The sequence below is a fragment of the Ambystoma mexicanum genome, chromosome 10, assembly GCF_040938575.1.
Source record: "Ambystoma mexicanum isolate Mex_15411 chromosome 10, UKY_AmexF1_1, whole genome shotgun sequence".
Taxonomy (NCBI): Eukaryota; Metazoa; Chordata; class Amphibia; order Caudata; family Ambystomatidae; genus Ambystoma; species Ambystoma mexicanum.
The window spans coordinates 417,555,356-417,567,364 of NC_090932.1; the positions used below are offsets into that span (position 1 = coordinate 417,555,356).

Sequence of the window (12,009 nt, forward strand, 5' to 3'; positions counted from 1 at the left end):
TGTGTGATGGGGAAATTTAGCAGAGTGTAGCGTTAGTAGAGCGGGCAGAGACAGTAGTAGTGGCGAATAGAGGGAGGAAACTGGGTAGTGGGAGGAGGATGCAGTATTGAATAGTGTGAAGAAAGAATACTAGAGAGTGAGATTGGATGGTGAGGGTAAGGATTAGAGAAAGAGATGATAATCAGAGGGACAGAGGTGTGAGGGAGAGGGGGGAAGACTGTGGAAGGAGTGACAGGGAGGAGGGTGAAAGGAAGAAAAGGAGACGGAAGGTTAGGGTAAGTAGTGGAGGGGCTCAGGCGGAAAGGACAAGTGGAGCCTGGGTGCGTGTCAGGGTTAAATGTCATTGTGATTTGTGGGACCCCTGGATAGTATTTGCCTAAGAAATCCCACAGGGCATTAGATAAAGGTGTTTGTGTTTTAAGCCATCACATCCAGCCATGTTGAATTTTACATGGTAACAGTTACCAATCTCTAGTGACAGTCTTGGGATTCAGGAGTGCATGGCCTAGGCTGGGAACCACCCTGGGGGGGTAGTGGGAGACCAGATGGGGACTGCCCATAGTGAGCCCCTTCTCAACCATTGCAATAAAAACCCTTGAACTGTCTTTGAGAGTGGGTGTGTTCTTGATGCCATCTTTGTCACCTGACGGTGCCTCCTTTTATCACACAGAGCTCTGCGATTGTAGTTTTGATGCCTGGTGGCCAGGGGGCTGGGATGAATTGGACTATGATGTAGGATTCCAGGTATTCACTATACAGATTATACTAAGATTGGCTTAGTTGTATGTCCTACATGTTTGCGGTTTGGGTGAGATTTGTATAGAATAAACAAAACATTTTCCTGTTTGTTATATGCAAAATCAATTTTTTATTTCTGCTTTGCCATCTTGTTAAATAGTCACTTGGAATAGTATTACGTTCCTTGTCTGTATTTATAATTGTATTGATTTCTACTTTTACTGTAGCTGTTCTAGTGGTACAGATATGCTATTGCAGTTTGAAATGTAATATATGTAACCTTGAACAGCCAACGCATCTAAAATGTTTGATCATTTATTTTCAAAGGATCTGCACGAGTTTATAATGCTACAACAAAAAGGTGCATCACAAAGTTGGAAGGCCATGACGGGGAAATTTCAAAGGTAAGTGGTCATTGATAATGTCATTCACTTTTTTTAGCAGTTCTTTTAGGAAGACTTTATAGGGATGTTTGATACAAACGAACCTTCAACTGAGATTCTATTGTATTTGTATTTATTAAGTTTCATATAGTGCTTTTAACCAAAGCGCTTTACAGAGAATAATATGCAGTACATAACATGAGCAACGTGAGTCCATTTTTAGAATCATGTAGCAAAGAACAATATGCAGAACAATTTACAAAGAAACAGTCAGTAATACAAACTTGCACAGTGTGGGACGGTGTTCAGAATCATCCAGTAACAGTCAGGCAGGTGACTGAATTAGGTGCATTTTTAAAGAAGAACGGAAGGAGGAGTAGGAAGTAATGGAGCGGAGAGAGAGAGAGAGAGAGGGAGAAGGTTCCAATGAAGAGGAGCAAGAAGTTGGAAATGGGATTGTGCACAAGGGGCGTGCGGCACAGGATGTCGGAAGTGATCAGCAGAGCGGAGAATAGGAGAAGAGGGATGCGAGATAGGAGGGCGCAAGTCTGTAGAGAGATTTGAAGACAAGACAGAGGAAGTTGTACTTGAGATGAGAGTGAAAGGAGAGCCATCCCAGTGAGGTAAGGGATGAAGAGAGTCCTGGTGGGAAAGAAGACGGAGAGAACGGATGGAAGAATGGTAAATTGATTTAAGAGGAGCTAGACGTGAGGAAGGAAGGCCAAAGAAGAGAACAGAGCAATAGGAACGTCGAGAGAAGATTAAGGAAGATCTTAGAAGTTTAGTTTAGTGGAAAGTAAGGACACATTTTGGTTATGTTGTATAGATGGAAGCGACAGGCCCGGGAAGTAAGAGAGATGTGGTGAGCAAAGGAAAGATTAGTGTCAAAGTGGAGACCAGAGGGGGAGAGGGGGAGATGGGAGGGAGGAAAGAGAATGCAAGGAGGAGGAGAAGGGGGAGAGGACATTAGCGGGGAAAAAATAGAACTTCCGCTTTCCCAGAGTTCAGGGTAAGAAAGTGGGAGGTCATCCAGGATTTGATGGCAGTGAGGCAGGATGAGAGTTTGTGATGAATGTCGGGGGTGAAGCATGAGAAAGACAGAAAAAGCTGAGTGTCGTCAGATACTCCAAAGGAAGAGATGATAGGAGCAAGAATGGAGTTGTACAAAGAGAAGAGAAAAGGGCCAAGTACGGGGCCTTGGGGGACGCCGTGGGTGAGGGGGAATGAAGGGGAGGTGCAGCCGCCCCAAGAAACTGAAAAGGTGCAGTTGGATAGATAGGAAGTGAACCAGGCAAGGACGGAACCACTGAAGCCAAAGAGGAGAGGGTCAAGAAGTAAAGAGCGATCTACTGTGTCAAAGGCATCAGATGGGTCAGGAAGAAGGACAGAAGAGTGTTTCGAGTAGCGTGCTACTCAAAACATATATTGTACATTCTAGATTTTGATCCATAGAATTCCTTTTACTTCAGCATTGTTCCTATTAATCCCTGTCATGAAGCTGACTTTTCATGAAATCCTCTCCGTTATTGAGTTTTTATGGTAGGTCCATTAGATGGTGCTTTAGTACCACCTATAGAACCAAAACAAATTCTATGGAGTATGGAGTGAGCAGAATGGCATTTGAGGGATACACAAGTTCCCACCCATTCCACAATGATACCGCACAGTTGTGGTGTCCCCTGACACAATGAAATGGGCTACTTTTAGCAGCTTTTTGATTGTTTCTCAATGTTTTTGCAAATCACTGACCTTTTTTTTGTTTTTTTTTGTTTTTTAGAGCCCAGTTGTACTACGCCCACATTCCTTACAAACGTGGTTATTTTCTGCTACTTAATATGGTTTCAGTGATGAATATTGTGCTTTTTACAATTTTCCCTATAAAAAAAAAGTTTAATAAAGCCGTAATACGTAAATGCTCATGTCCCAATCAATGAATGGGGTAGGTGTTCAATCGTATTGAGCAGCTCCAGGGCTGGTTTGCAGTTCAGTGAGTCTGTATACGAGTGGCATGCAGCAATCCATACTTATGCCTGTTGTAATTGCTAGTGCCGGACCACATCGCAGTTTACTCTCTGCTTTGCTGGTCGTGCTGTGCTGGCAGAAGGCATCTCCTTCAAGCCTCTGAGCTGTATCGTTGCAGGTGATCCACCAGGGATACTAGTACGTGTGGTTTTCTGAAATTAGAGAACTAGACTTATGCTTACGATCGTACAGGCATAAAGGAAAGGCACATGAACTGGGGCCCTACCAACTGCCACCTTTCCCCTCTGCATAGGAATGACTCTGCTTTTCACTGTTAGGCCTACCACCCTAGACTAAGAGGAGGCCCCATTCCTCCTTGACAGGGTCAGGTTACTGACCCTGTCACACCTTCTTTTTTTTACCTTTTATGGTAGCCATCTTACTCAGTGGCCAAATTGTTTAATCTCCTTGTTTAATGGCTGCCCTTTTGGTTCACTGGCTTGGTTAGCCATCTGCCTCTTGGGCAATGGTAGGAAATGAGCATATATTTGTATTCTATTCACAGGATAAGACCAGAGCCTGCGAAATAGGATTTGTGTTCATGGAATTAGTTTGGGCTGTGTAAGTGACTGCAGTCTGCCCCAATACACATTCCAAACCGGATTGATGTCAGGACTGTACCTGATCTGGCTGTCCATGAATAGACAGCTACTATGATGAATCAGTGGGATCCCCCGAGAGACGCCCCCCATCCCCACCCTGCCCGCTTTGTGCCAAGGACTTCAGGTCCAATGAGGAACCTACTAGTCAAACTACCTTTGGCCCAACAAAAATAACATCTGCCAGAGGAATACAAGAAGAATAAGCTGGTTTTCGTAGGCCAGAACCTTTGTGTGGTCTGTTCTTTCCAGGTCAATAATCCTTATGGTGCGGAAATTTAGATTCTCGGTGGCAAGGTACTGAAACAGGCAATATTTTGGGGAGCTCCCAGGGGTAGAAGCCTCCCTGTGGAGCTTGCCTCATTTTTGGAATATCTTCTTGGGTAGGGGTCTCTGAATTTTGGTGTGGGTGAGGGCTTAGTAGAGAGAAATTCAGGCGGTTGGAGTTCAAAGTGGCAAAATTAATTGTGGTTGGGTTCAAGGAAGTATTTGGATTAGAGTGATTAAGGAAGTGGTAAGGATTAGATTGGAAGATTCCAATTGGTTAAGTTTGAGAGCGGTAGAGTTCAGATTGTTGAAATTCAGATCAGCAAAGTAGAACTGGGTTTTCATAGTGTAGCAGTTCTAGGTAAGAAGCACTCGGAATGAACGAAATGTCATGGGAAGTCAAACGAATAGGTACAGTTTGAAGCGGCTCATTTCAAAGTAGCATAAATCCTGACCAGCTGTAAGTCACTGGGATCAGGTAGTAAGGAGTTTAGAATTAAGAGATTCAAGCGCAATAGGCATCAAGTAGGTGGATTTTTAAAGTGGTTAGGCTTAGGAGCAGCAGAATTAATCTGTATAGTTTTAGAATGGCTGAGCGGCGGGAGTTCGGAAAAGTACATTTTAGGGCAGCAGGAACAGGTCAGTGAAGTTATTAGGGTGGTGAATTTCAGGAGCAGTACAAACCAAGCCGGTATATTTCTTTCAGTTGGTAATTCTAATGTCGCCAAATTCAAGTAGAGAGTAGCACAGTATTTGGTTTTTATAGTTCTAAAATGTGAGGTCTTGAGGTATTAAAATGAGGTGGTAGAAACCTCACAGTAGCAAAATACAAATGTGACCAAACCCCACGGCAGCAACATTGAAATGTGATGCAAACTGTGATGAATTGTGGGAGTCCAATGTTTCTCCCCGTGGGGGGGGGGGGAGACTCTTTTTTTCCCTGGGAGATGAGCCTGTTATGCAATAGCCTTCCTAGGGGTAAAGGCAAGCGGGACCTCACCAGGAGAGACTCCCCCTTTGGGGCGAAGGACTCCCGTTCTTATGAGGACCACTCTAAACCACATACCATTAACCCACCTTCAGTGGCATCTAATGAAAAGATATGAAGGACAGACTAAAATCCATTATTCTCAATCAAACACCCTTCTGATGTCCATGTAGGAACATCCATATAGTACTGAGACGAAGAAAACCATTAGAAGATTACAGAATGTGAATCAGATGGAGAAAAAGGGCTTTGACGAGAGAGGGAAAGAGACAGACACACAGACCTGACCTGACATGAAGGTCCATGAATAATGCCAAAATAACTTTTGGAAAATGATCACGTAACAAGTTGATCGAACGAAGTACAGAGGAAAGAGAAGCCTACCTGACAACAGAAGAAGGTCCCAACATGTAGGAAGGCCCAGTGACACTATCCTTGAAGAGTCCGGTAACTGGGAAAGCGGGAGACCCGGGGAGGGAGCAGAATATAACTGGAACGCTCCTACTTGTCCCAGTCAAACCCAAGGGTCAAGAGTATATGAAAAGAGTAACCATTATAATTGGGATGCTCAAACACATCCCAACCAAGATAAAGAATGGACATTGAGAAAAGGAGACATCTTGAATCAATATAAAGGGAAAAATTGATAATTATATGGAGGTGGAGGAGAAGAGGTAATCCCTAATAAAGTGAAAGCAGAAAACCAATAAGACACTGTTGATATCCTGAAGAACACAGTATCTGAACGGTATGATCAGATAAGAACAGTTACCAAGAACTATCTGAGAATATGCTACTGAACTCAACATGGTGCAAAATCACTTTACAGTAGAACTGAGGCATTTTTATGTGCTTTAGCTGATGTAATAGTGGTAGGGTCAGAATAGGTTAGTTTGGACAGTGGACAGAACTTGGTTTGGACTCTCACTGATAACAGGCAAGCACCTTAGTTAGTTTTGTTAGGTGGGTGTGAGGGGTCAGAAATGATAGACGGACATAAAGTTGTAGGGTTCTCAACCTTCGCCATGCTTATTAAAACATGAAGTGTGGCATGAAGGCCTTTCTGTCCCTGTCCTAATGAGATTGTCCCTACCTATGAATCTAAAACTAAAGAAAGTTGACCTTGGGTCCAAATTGTATCTGACCCTCACACTAGCATATACAGAAATATGCATGGTAATTCTCTGATTCCAACCCAACAAATTATTATGTGAAAATTCAAAATAGGTAATTCCATAAAGGCAATACTTTTATTTAGGAGTTGGCTGCCTTCCCCTTAACCCATTCAGGAAGACCGTTGGAAATATGATGTTCTAGTAATGTTCTGTCAAGTGAATGAAACTTGTCTTTTCCACAAAGCGTCGTCTTTGTAAAGCAAAATGTCTCATCCATATAATATTGTGGTCAGGATAGCAAACGCTTCTCTTCTATACAGAATACTTTTCTTAGAATAGCAAAACCAAATGTCTCTTTAATAGAACACTTTTCTCAGCATGGCAAAATCAAATGTCTTTCATAGAACAGGGTTTATAATGTTTCTTTTTTACAATTCTTCCTTTCCAGGTATACTTCCCTGCAAATAATTTCTCAACTGCTTTAACTGAAAAACTGTTGATATCCTGGTTTACTCTCCTGCCAAGAATATCTCCTTTTTCACTCGTATAGATCTCCTGGTATACTCTCCTGCCAGGTATCACTTTCGAGAAAAGGATCACTACATGATACGTATCATGTCTTTTTGTAATCGTCCTTCCACTTTAGGTATCTCAAAATCATTCTTCTTCAAAAACACAACTTGTTGACTTCCGTAATTACTTGTACCAATGCCCCCCCCCATTCAGATATTACATATAGGAGGGTTTTTTCAAGCTCTGGCTGTCAACCTTTCTTTCAATCTCTCTTGGCACTTGGCAATGCTTATTCCAGATTTCCCCCAACTGAAATCTCATGTCAGGAGAACGGCACAACTCTTTCCTCTTTTTTTCCTCTCACAATGTCTTTTGGCTTATGGTAATACTGCTTCCAGGTTTTCCCCAACTGACATCTCAAGTCAGGAGAATTGTGACATTTGTGCCTTCTCTTTATAATTGTATTTGGTTGATATTCAAAAGTATTCTCCAAATATGCTTTAACCTCTCTGCACATACCAGGGCCCCTTTTACTCTCAGGCTGACTCGCTGGTATAACGTGCTGTTGCTGTAAGCATCTTTTGCAGGGCTGGCTTCCCTGTCTGCATAGAGGTTCATTTTGTTCCCACATCAGCGTTTGCTCCTTCACCGCCAAAACCTGTGTAGCTCTGCATGGTCTCTCCTCTTCGGACCCCGTTGCATTTCGTTCACTTTCTCATTACCGGAGTTTATCCTCTCCGTTCTAGAATACTGCTGACCTGCTGCAGGCAGCCGTTCATCGCTCTTTCCGCTGCTCTTCCCCTGCGAACTACCTCTGTCACCTGTCTCGCTTCACGCTCCTTACTCTTCAACCTCTCTCCTTGCTTCCTTCTCCATTCTCCAGCTGCAGGTAACCTTCAGGTTTAAATGCCCAGTGCATCTGATTCAGCTTTGGACAACTAGAATGCACATCATGCTTAAAGTCACATTTCCTCCCCATTTAATGTTTTAAAAACTTGTTGGAATGGAGATTGTTAGTACGAGGAGAGGTTATGTGCACTTGTATGTGAATTAGTGATCACAACACTTGGCTCCACTTTACAATAAGCCATTAGGGTTTTAACAATTTGGGTTTCAGGGAGACTGTAAGAATCATGTGATCCATGTCTCCTTGCAAATGGTCCTACCTCATGCTACTGCCCCCCAGGGTCAGGATCAGGTAGCGGCTGCCTTTCCCTGGCCATATGGGAGAAGACCACTACTGAGGTTTCAGTGATGATTTTGCAGGATTCATCACATAGGGAACACCCATAGTTTAGGGAAAGCTAGGAATATTCACCTTTCATTTAATCGATAACGTGAGATGGAAAACTAGAGTCAGTGTTCTTCTTACTCGCTGCAGACCCATGGGACGCATCAAAGGAATTTGTCCCTTCTCCCCAAGAGGGACCGCCCCCCCCTGCAACCCTTTTGTGGCTAGGAAGTTGAGCCTGCACCGTAACACCAGCCCTTGGGGTTTAGGCAAGTGGGACCTCACTAGGAGAGACTCCCCCAAGTGGGGACAAGGACTCCTGTTCCTGTGAGGAACTCCTGAAAGAGTATACCAACTTTACCTCTTCAGGCCTATCTTATAAAGATGTCTGAAGAAAATATTAACTTAGATGAGGATGAGGACCTGTGGAGAAGAGAAGCCATGTGACAACCGAGAATGAGAAGCTACATCGGGGACGTCCCACGGCTGCGTAGTATATGAAAGGGGAGGAGCCTGGAGGCAGGAGGAGGAAGCCAGCGAGTTTCAAAACAGCTCACACGCTCAACTGGAGCGTGCAGGAACCAGAGAGACATGCAGTGTCTCGGAACGCTGAGAAGGCAAGAAGGGAAGTTGGATGCAGCGTGTCCTAGAACGAGACAGAGGGTGGTGGCGTGACCACAAGAAGCGTGTAGTGGACCAGGGGCCCAGTAAATAGCACTGATACTGCTCTATCAATACAGAGCAAGCCGTTAACTGAAAGACCTCAGTGTCTTCAGATACGACGGTACAGAGAAAGAAGGAAACCGCACAAGCCAACCTTGCGTGACGAAGAGACTACCAGGAGCGAACCAAAAACCCAGTGACATGATCCCTACCAGCCAAAGGGAACCGGGTGGACGGGAGACCCAGGAGGTGGGGCAGAGTACCATTATTGACATGTTCATACACGTCCCAGTGCAGATAAAGAGACTATAATATTAAAACCTGTTGAAGGAGAAAGAATCATTGTTGGAAGGCTTATACTCGTCCCAGTAATGGAGAACAGTGTATCATCTTACTGTCTAGAAAAGGGAATGAGTAGCTTCTGCAGTACTCCTCGTCCCAGTGAGAAATAGGAAAATATCACACTAATACATAGAGGAGGGAATGGACATCAGTATTGGAATGTTCATACTCATATCAGTCAAGGAAGACTATATAAAGAAGGGCGGGAATAAAGAAGAGGAAAAAACTGATGAATAGGCTGGATCAAAGTATAGATACAAAGGAGGATCTAAAAATTGTGAACTGTGTACAGAAAGAGTAAGACTAAAGGGGGAGAATTGAAAATATTTGAAAACGCCCAGCTGGGGGAAAAGGGAAAGACTATTATTGATTAAAAAAAGTCAAAAATAAAACAAGATAATGACAGAACTCTCTATTCAAAGAGAAAAAGGCAGACAGCCAAGAAAATGTTGAATGAACGTAGTGAATCGATACAAGCAGTCACCAGAGACCATTTGAAGATATCTTATTGAACTGAAGATTTAAAAAAGCAAATACAGCAGGAGAAGGCAGTCATTCTCCTGTGCTTCGTTATTAGGTTACTGGTAGGGTCAGATGGGGTTTGTTTGGACGGTAGACATATTCTTGTTAAGACATTCGCTGACAATTGACGAGCAGCTTAGCTAGTTTTGTTAGGTAGGGACACCTTATAGCATAGGGAAAGATGCACCATTAACATTTTCTTTAATAAACCTGGTAAATGCATCGGCAGAGTCTTCATCCTTCTTTTGACCCACCACACCCCACATTCACAGAATCCAAAGTGGACAAGGCTAAAATACATTTTTGTTAAAAACCAGCAGCTCACAAATGGGGCAAATCTCACAGCAGCAAAAACCCAGACCAGGCTACACCCCACAGCAACAACAAAGTGGCAACGTTCAAGAACTGCAAATGGCCCAGGTGACCAGACCCCACAATGGCAGGACCCAGACAGATTTCCACGTGATTAAACAAATGATGGATTCAGACTTGTGTGAGTATGTTGCGTCGTCCCTTACCTTTTGTCCGTGGTCCTCCAGATTGGTGTGGGAGGGACGCAGTGCAGTGCGGGGGTGGATTTGGCGCCAAGCAAATGGGTGAATTGCCCTTATCTTCTGCCCTAAGCTGGCTGTCTGGACAAGGCTGCCCTAGGAAGGGTTCAGTAAGAGAGCTAGTTGGGTCACGTGACACCCAGCAGCACCAATTGGGAGTGGGGAGTAGGGGAGCTTGGGGACGGGATGCCGGAGTGGGTTTTCAATTTCTTTTCCTTTTTTTAATTTAAGGGTAAAAGTCATGTGATAAGGGTTTATTGATTAAAATTATGGGTAGGGGTCAGTTGTATTCATGTAAGGGCAGACGGGTAGCAATTAATGAAATGAAGGGCAGAGGGGTTGGAATGATTAGTGTTACATACACCAAGCTCCTGATCTCCCTAATCTAAGCCTTAATGCTCAGACACTCTACGAAGTGAGTTTAGTTGGACACAAAGTGATTTCCCAGGCCCTTAAACTAGTAGTGTTTTTTAAAAACCCTCCTAGAACCTGGTCTCGCGGAAAACACATAATGGTCTCATTGCTGCATACCTTTTCAAAGCATTGAAAGAGTAAAGAGGTAAAGCTTGTGCATCTGACGGCTTCGAATCTCTGCTGGGCCAAAACCAGACCTTTGTTCTTGAACAGTAAATAAATGAAGTAATTTGAGGGCTAATGCTGTTAACGATTTGTATAGTACTTCGAAAATGGCTCCACCCAGTGCTTCCCTTCCCCAGTATTTCACACACACTATGCTCAGAAGAAATTTACCTTTCCATCTCCCGTGTCAACACATAATCGAAGTAACAGTTTTGTTGAATACTGTGATGAATCCCCACCCCCCTTTGAGCCTAGGGATGTGAGACCACTCTGCATTATCCTCCCTGGGGGTGGAGGCAAGCAGGACCTCACTGGGAGAGACTTCCTGTCGGTGACAGGGACTCCCGTTCCTATTAGGAATTCCCAGAAAAATCTCCTAATTCTACCTCTCCAGTCATGCCTCAGAAGAACTTGTACAAAGAAAGGACTACTGTATAATTGCAATACTGAAAACATAAATATCTCTTTAAAAGAAGAACTTTACAATACTGAGAGTCTAATTATGAATAATGATCACAGAGAGCTTCAAGAAGGCACGCAAGAGAACAGGAGAGAGTAAGCTAAGCCGGGGAAGGACCATAGCGACGTCACCTCAGCAGGGAAGGAGCCTGGGCACTCCGGAGAGCCTGGGAGATTCAAACGGCTGTGAAGCCAGACTCAAGGAAGTAGCTGCACTGTGTCTTGATTACAGGAGGGAAGCTATAGGTAAGCTGGGGAACACCCATGGCGGTGCCACCTCTACAAGGGGAGCAGACTGGGAATCCCAGGAGTTTCGAACCGGCTGTGAAGCCAGAATTTATGAAGACACGAAGCGTCTTGACTACAGGGAAGAGAACGAAGCAGTAAGCAGTGGCATGGCCACACCGAGTGAATGGTGGAACGGGGTGCCTATCAAACATGCCGATACCGCTGGGCATAGGTAACCAAGATGCAAATCCGACATGGATTCCGAGCACTTCTCAGAGTGAGCAAAGCCGAGGACGCCATAGGGAGAGGCTAGGGGCGAGTTGAGGGGAGTCCAGAATGGAACGGAGACCCAATGACGTTATCCCTGATGAAAACAGGTAACAGGGAAAGCAAGGGACCCGGGGATGCGAATGAAAATCATTATATGGACAGTCATACTCATCCCAGTTGGTATAATGAAAGTATACCATTAAGAAGAAAAGTAAAGGGAAATCAATACATGGACATTCATACTCGTCCCTGTCAGTATAAAGAAAGTAAACAATTGAGAAGAAGAGGAGTGAATGATAAACAAGATAGTGAAAAGACCAGATTAAAGACAAGAGAGGAAAAGAGGAATAGTTATGAAACCATTCCTACTAGTCTCAGTAAGACATTGAGAATATAATCGAGAGACAGAGTTTGAAGCAGAACCCTTTTGAAAATAATCAGACGCCTAATAATCGGAGAGACAGCGAATCAGAGGTTGTATAACCCATCCCTGGGAGGAGGGAAGAACAAAAATTGGAGTTGAACTCAAAAGAGAAATT

At 43.9% G+C, this 12,009-nt stretch overlaps 1 protein-coding gene across 1 annotated transcript in view; it reads left to right on the top strand.

Annotated features, from left to right (window-relative positions):
* Positions 1-12,009, top strand: part of DAW1 (dynein assembly factor with WD repeats 1) — a 328,433-nt gene that overhangs the window by 246,603 nt on the left and 69,821 nt on the right. Inside the window, exon 11 of the mRNA XM_069617981.1 lies at positions 1,066-1,142. Coding sequence (XP_069474082.1) covers positions 1,066-1,142 — 77 coding nt within the window. The remainder of the gene's footprint in view (positions 1-1,065; positions 1,143-12,009) is intronic.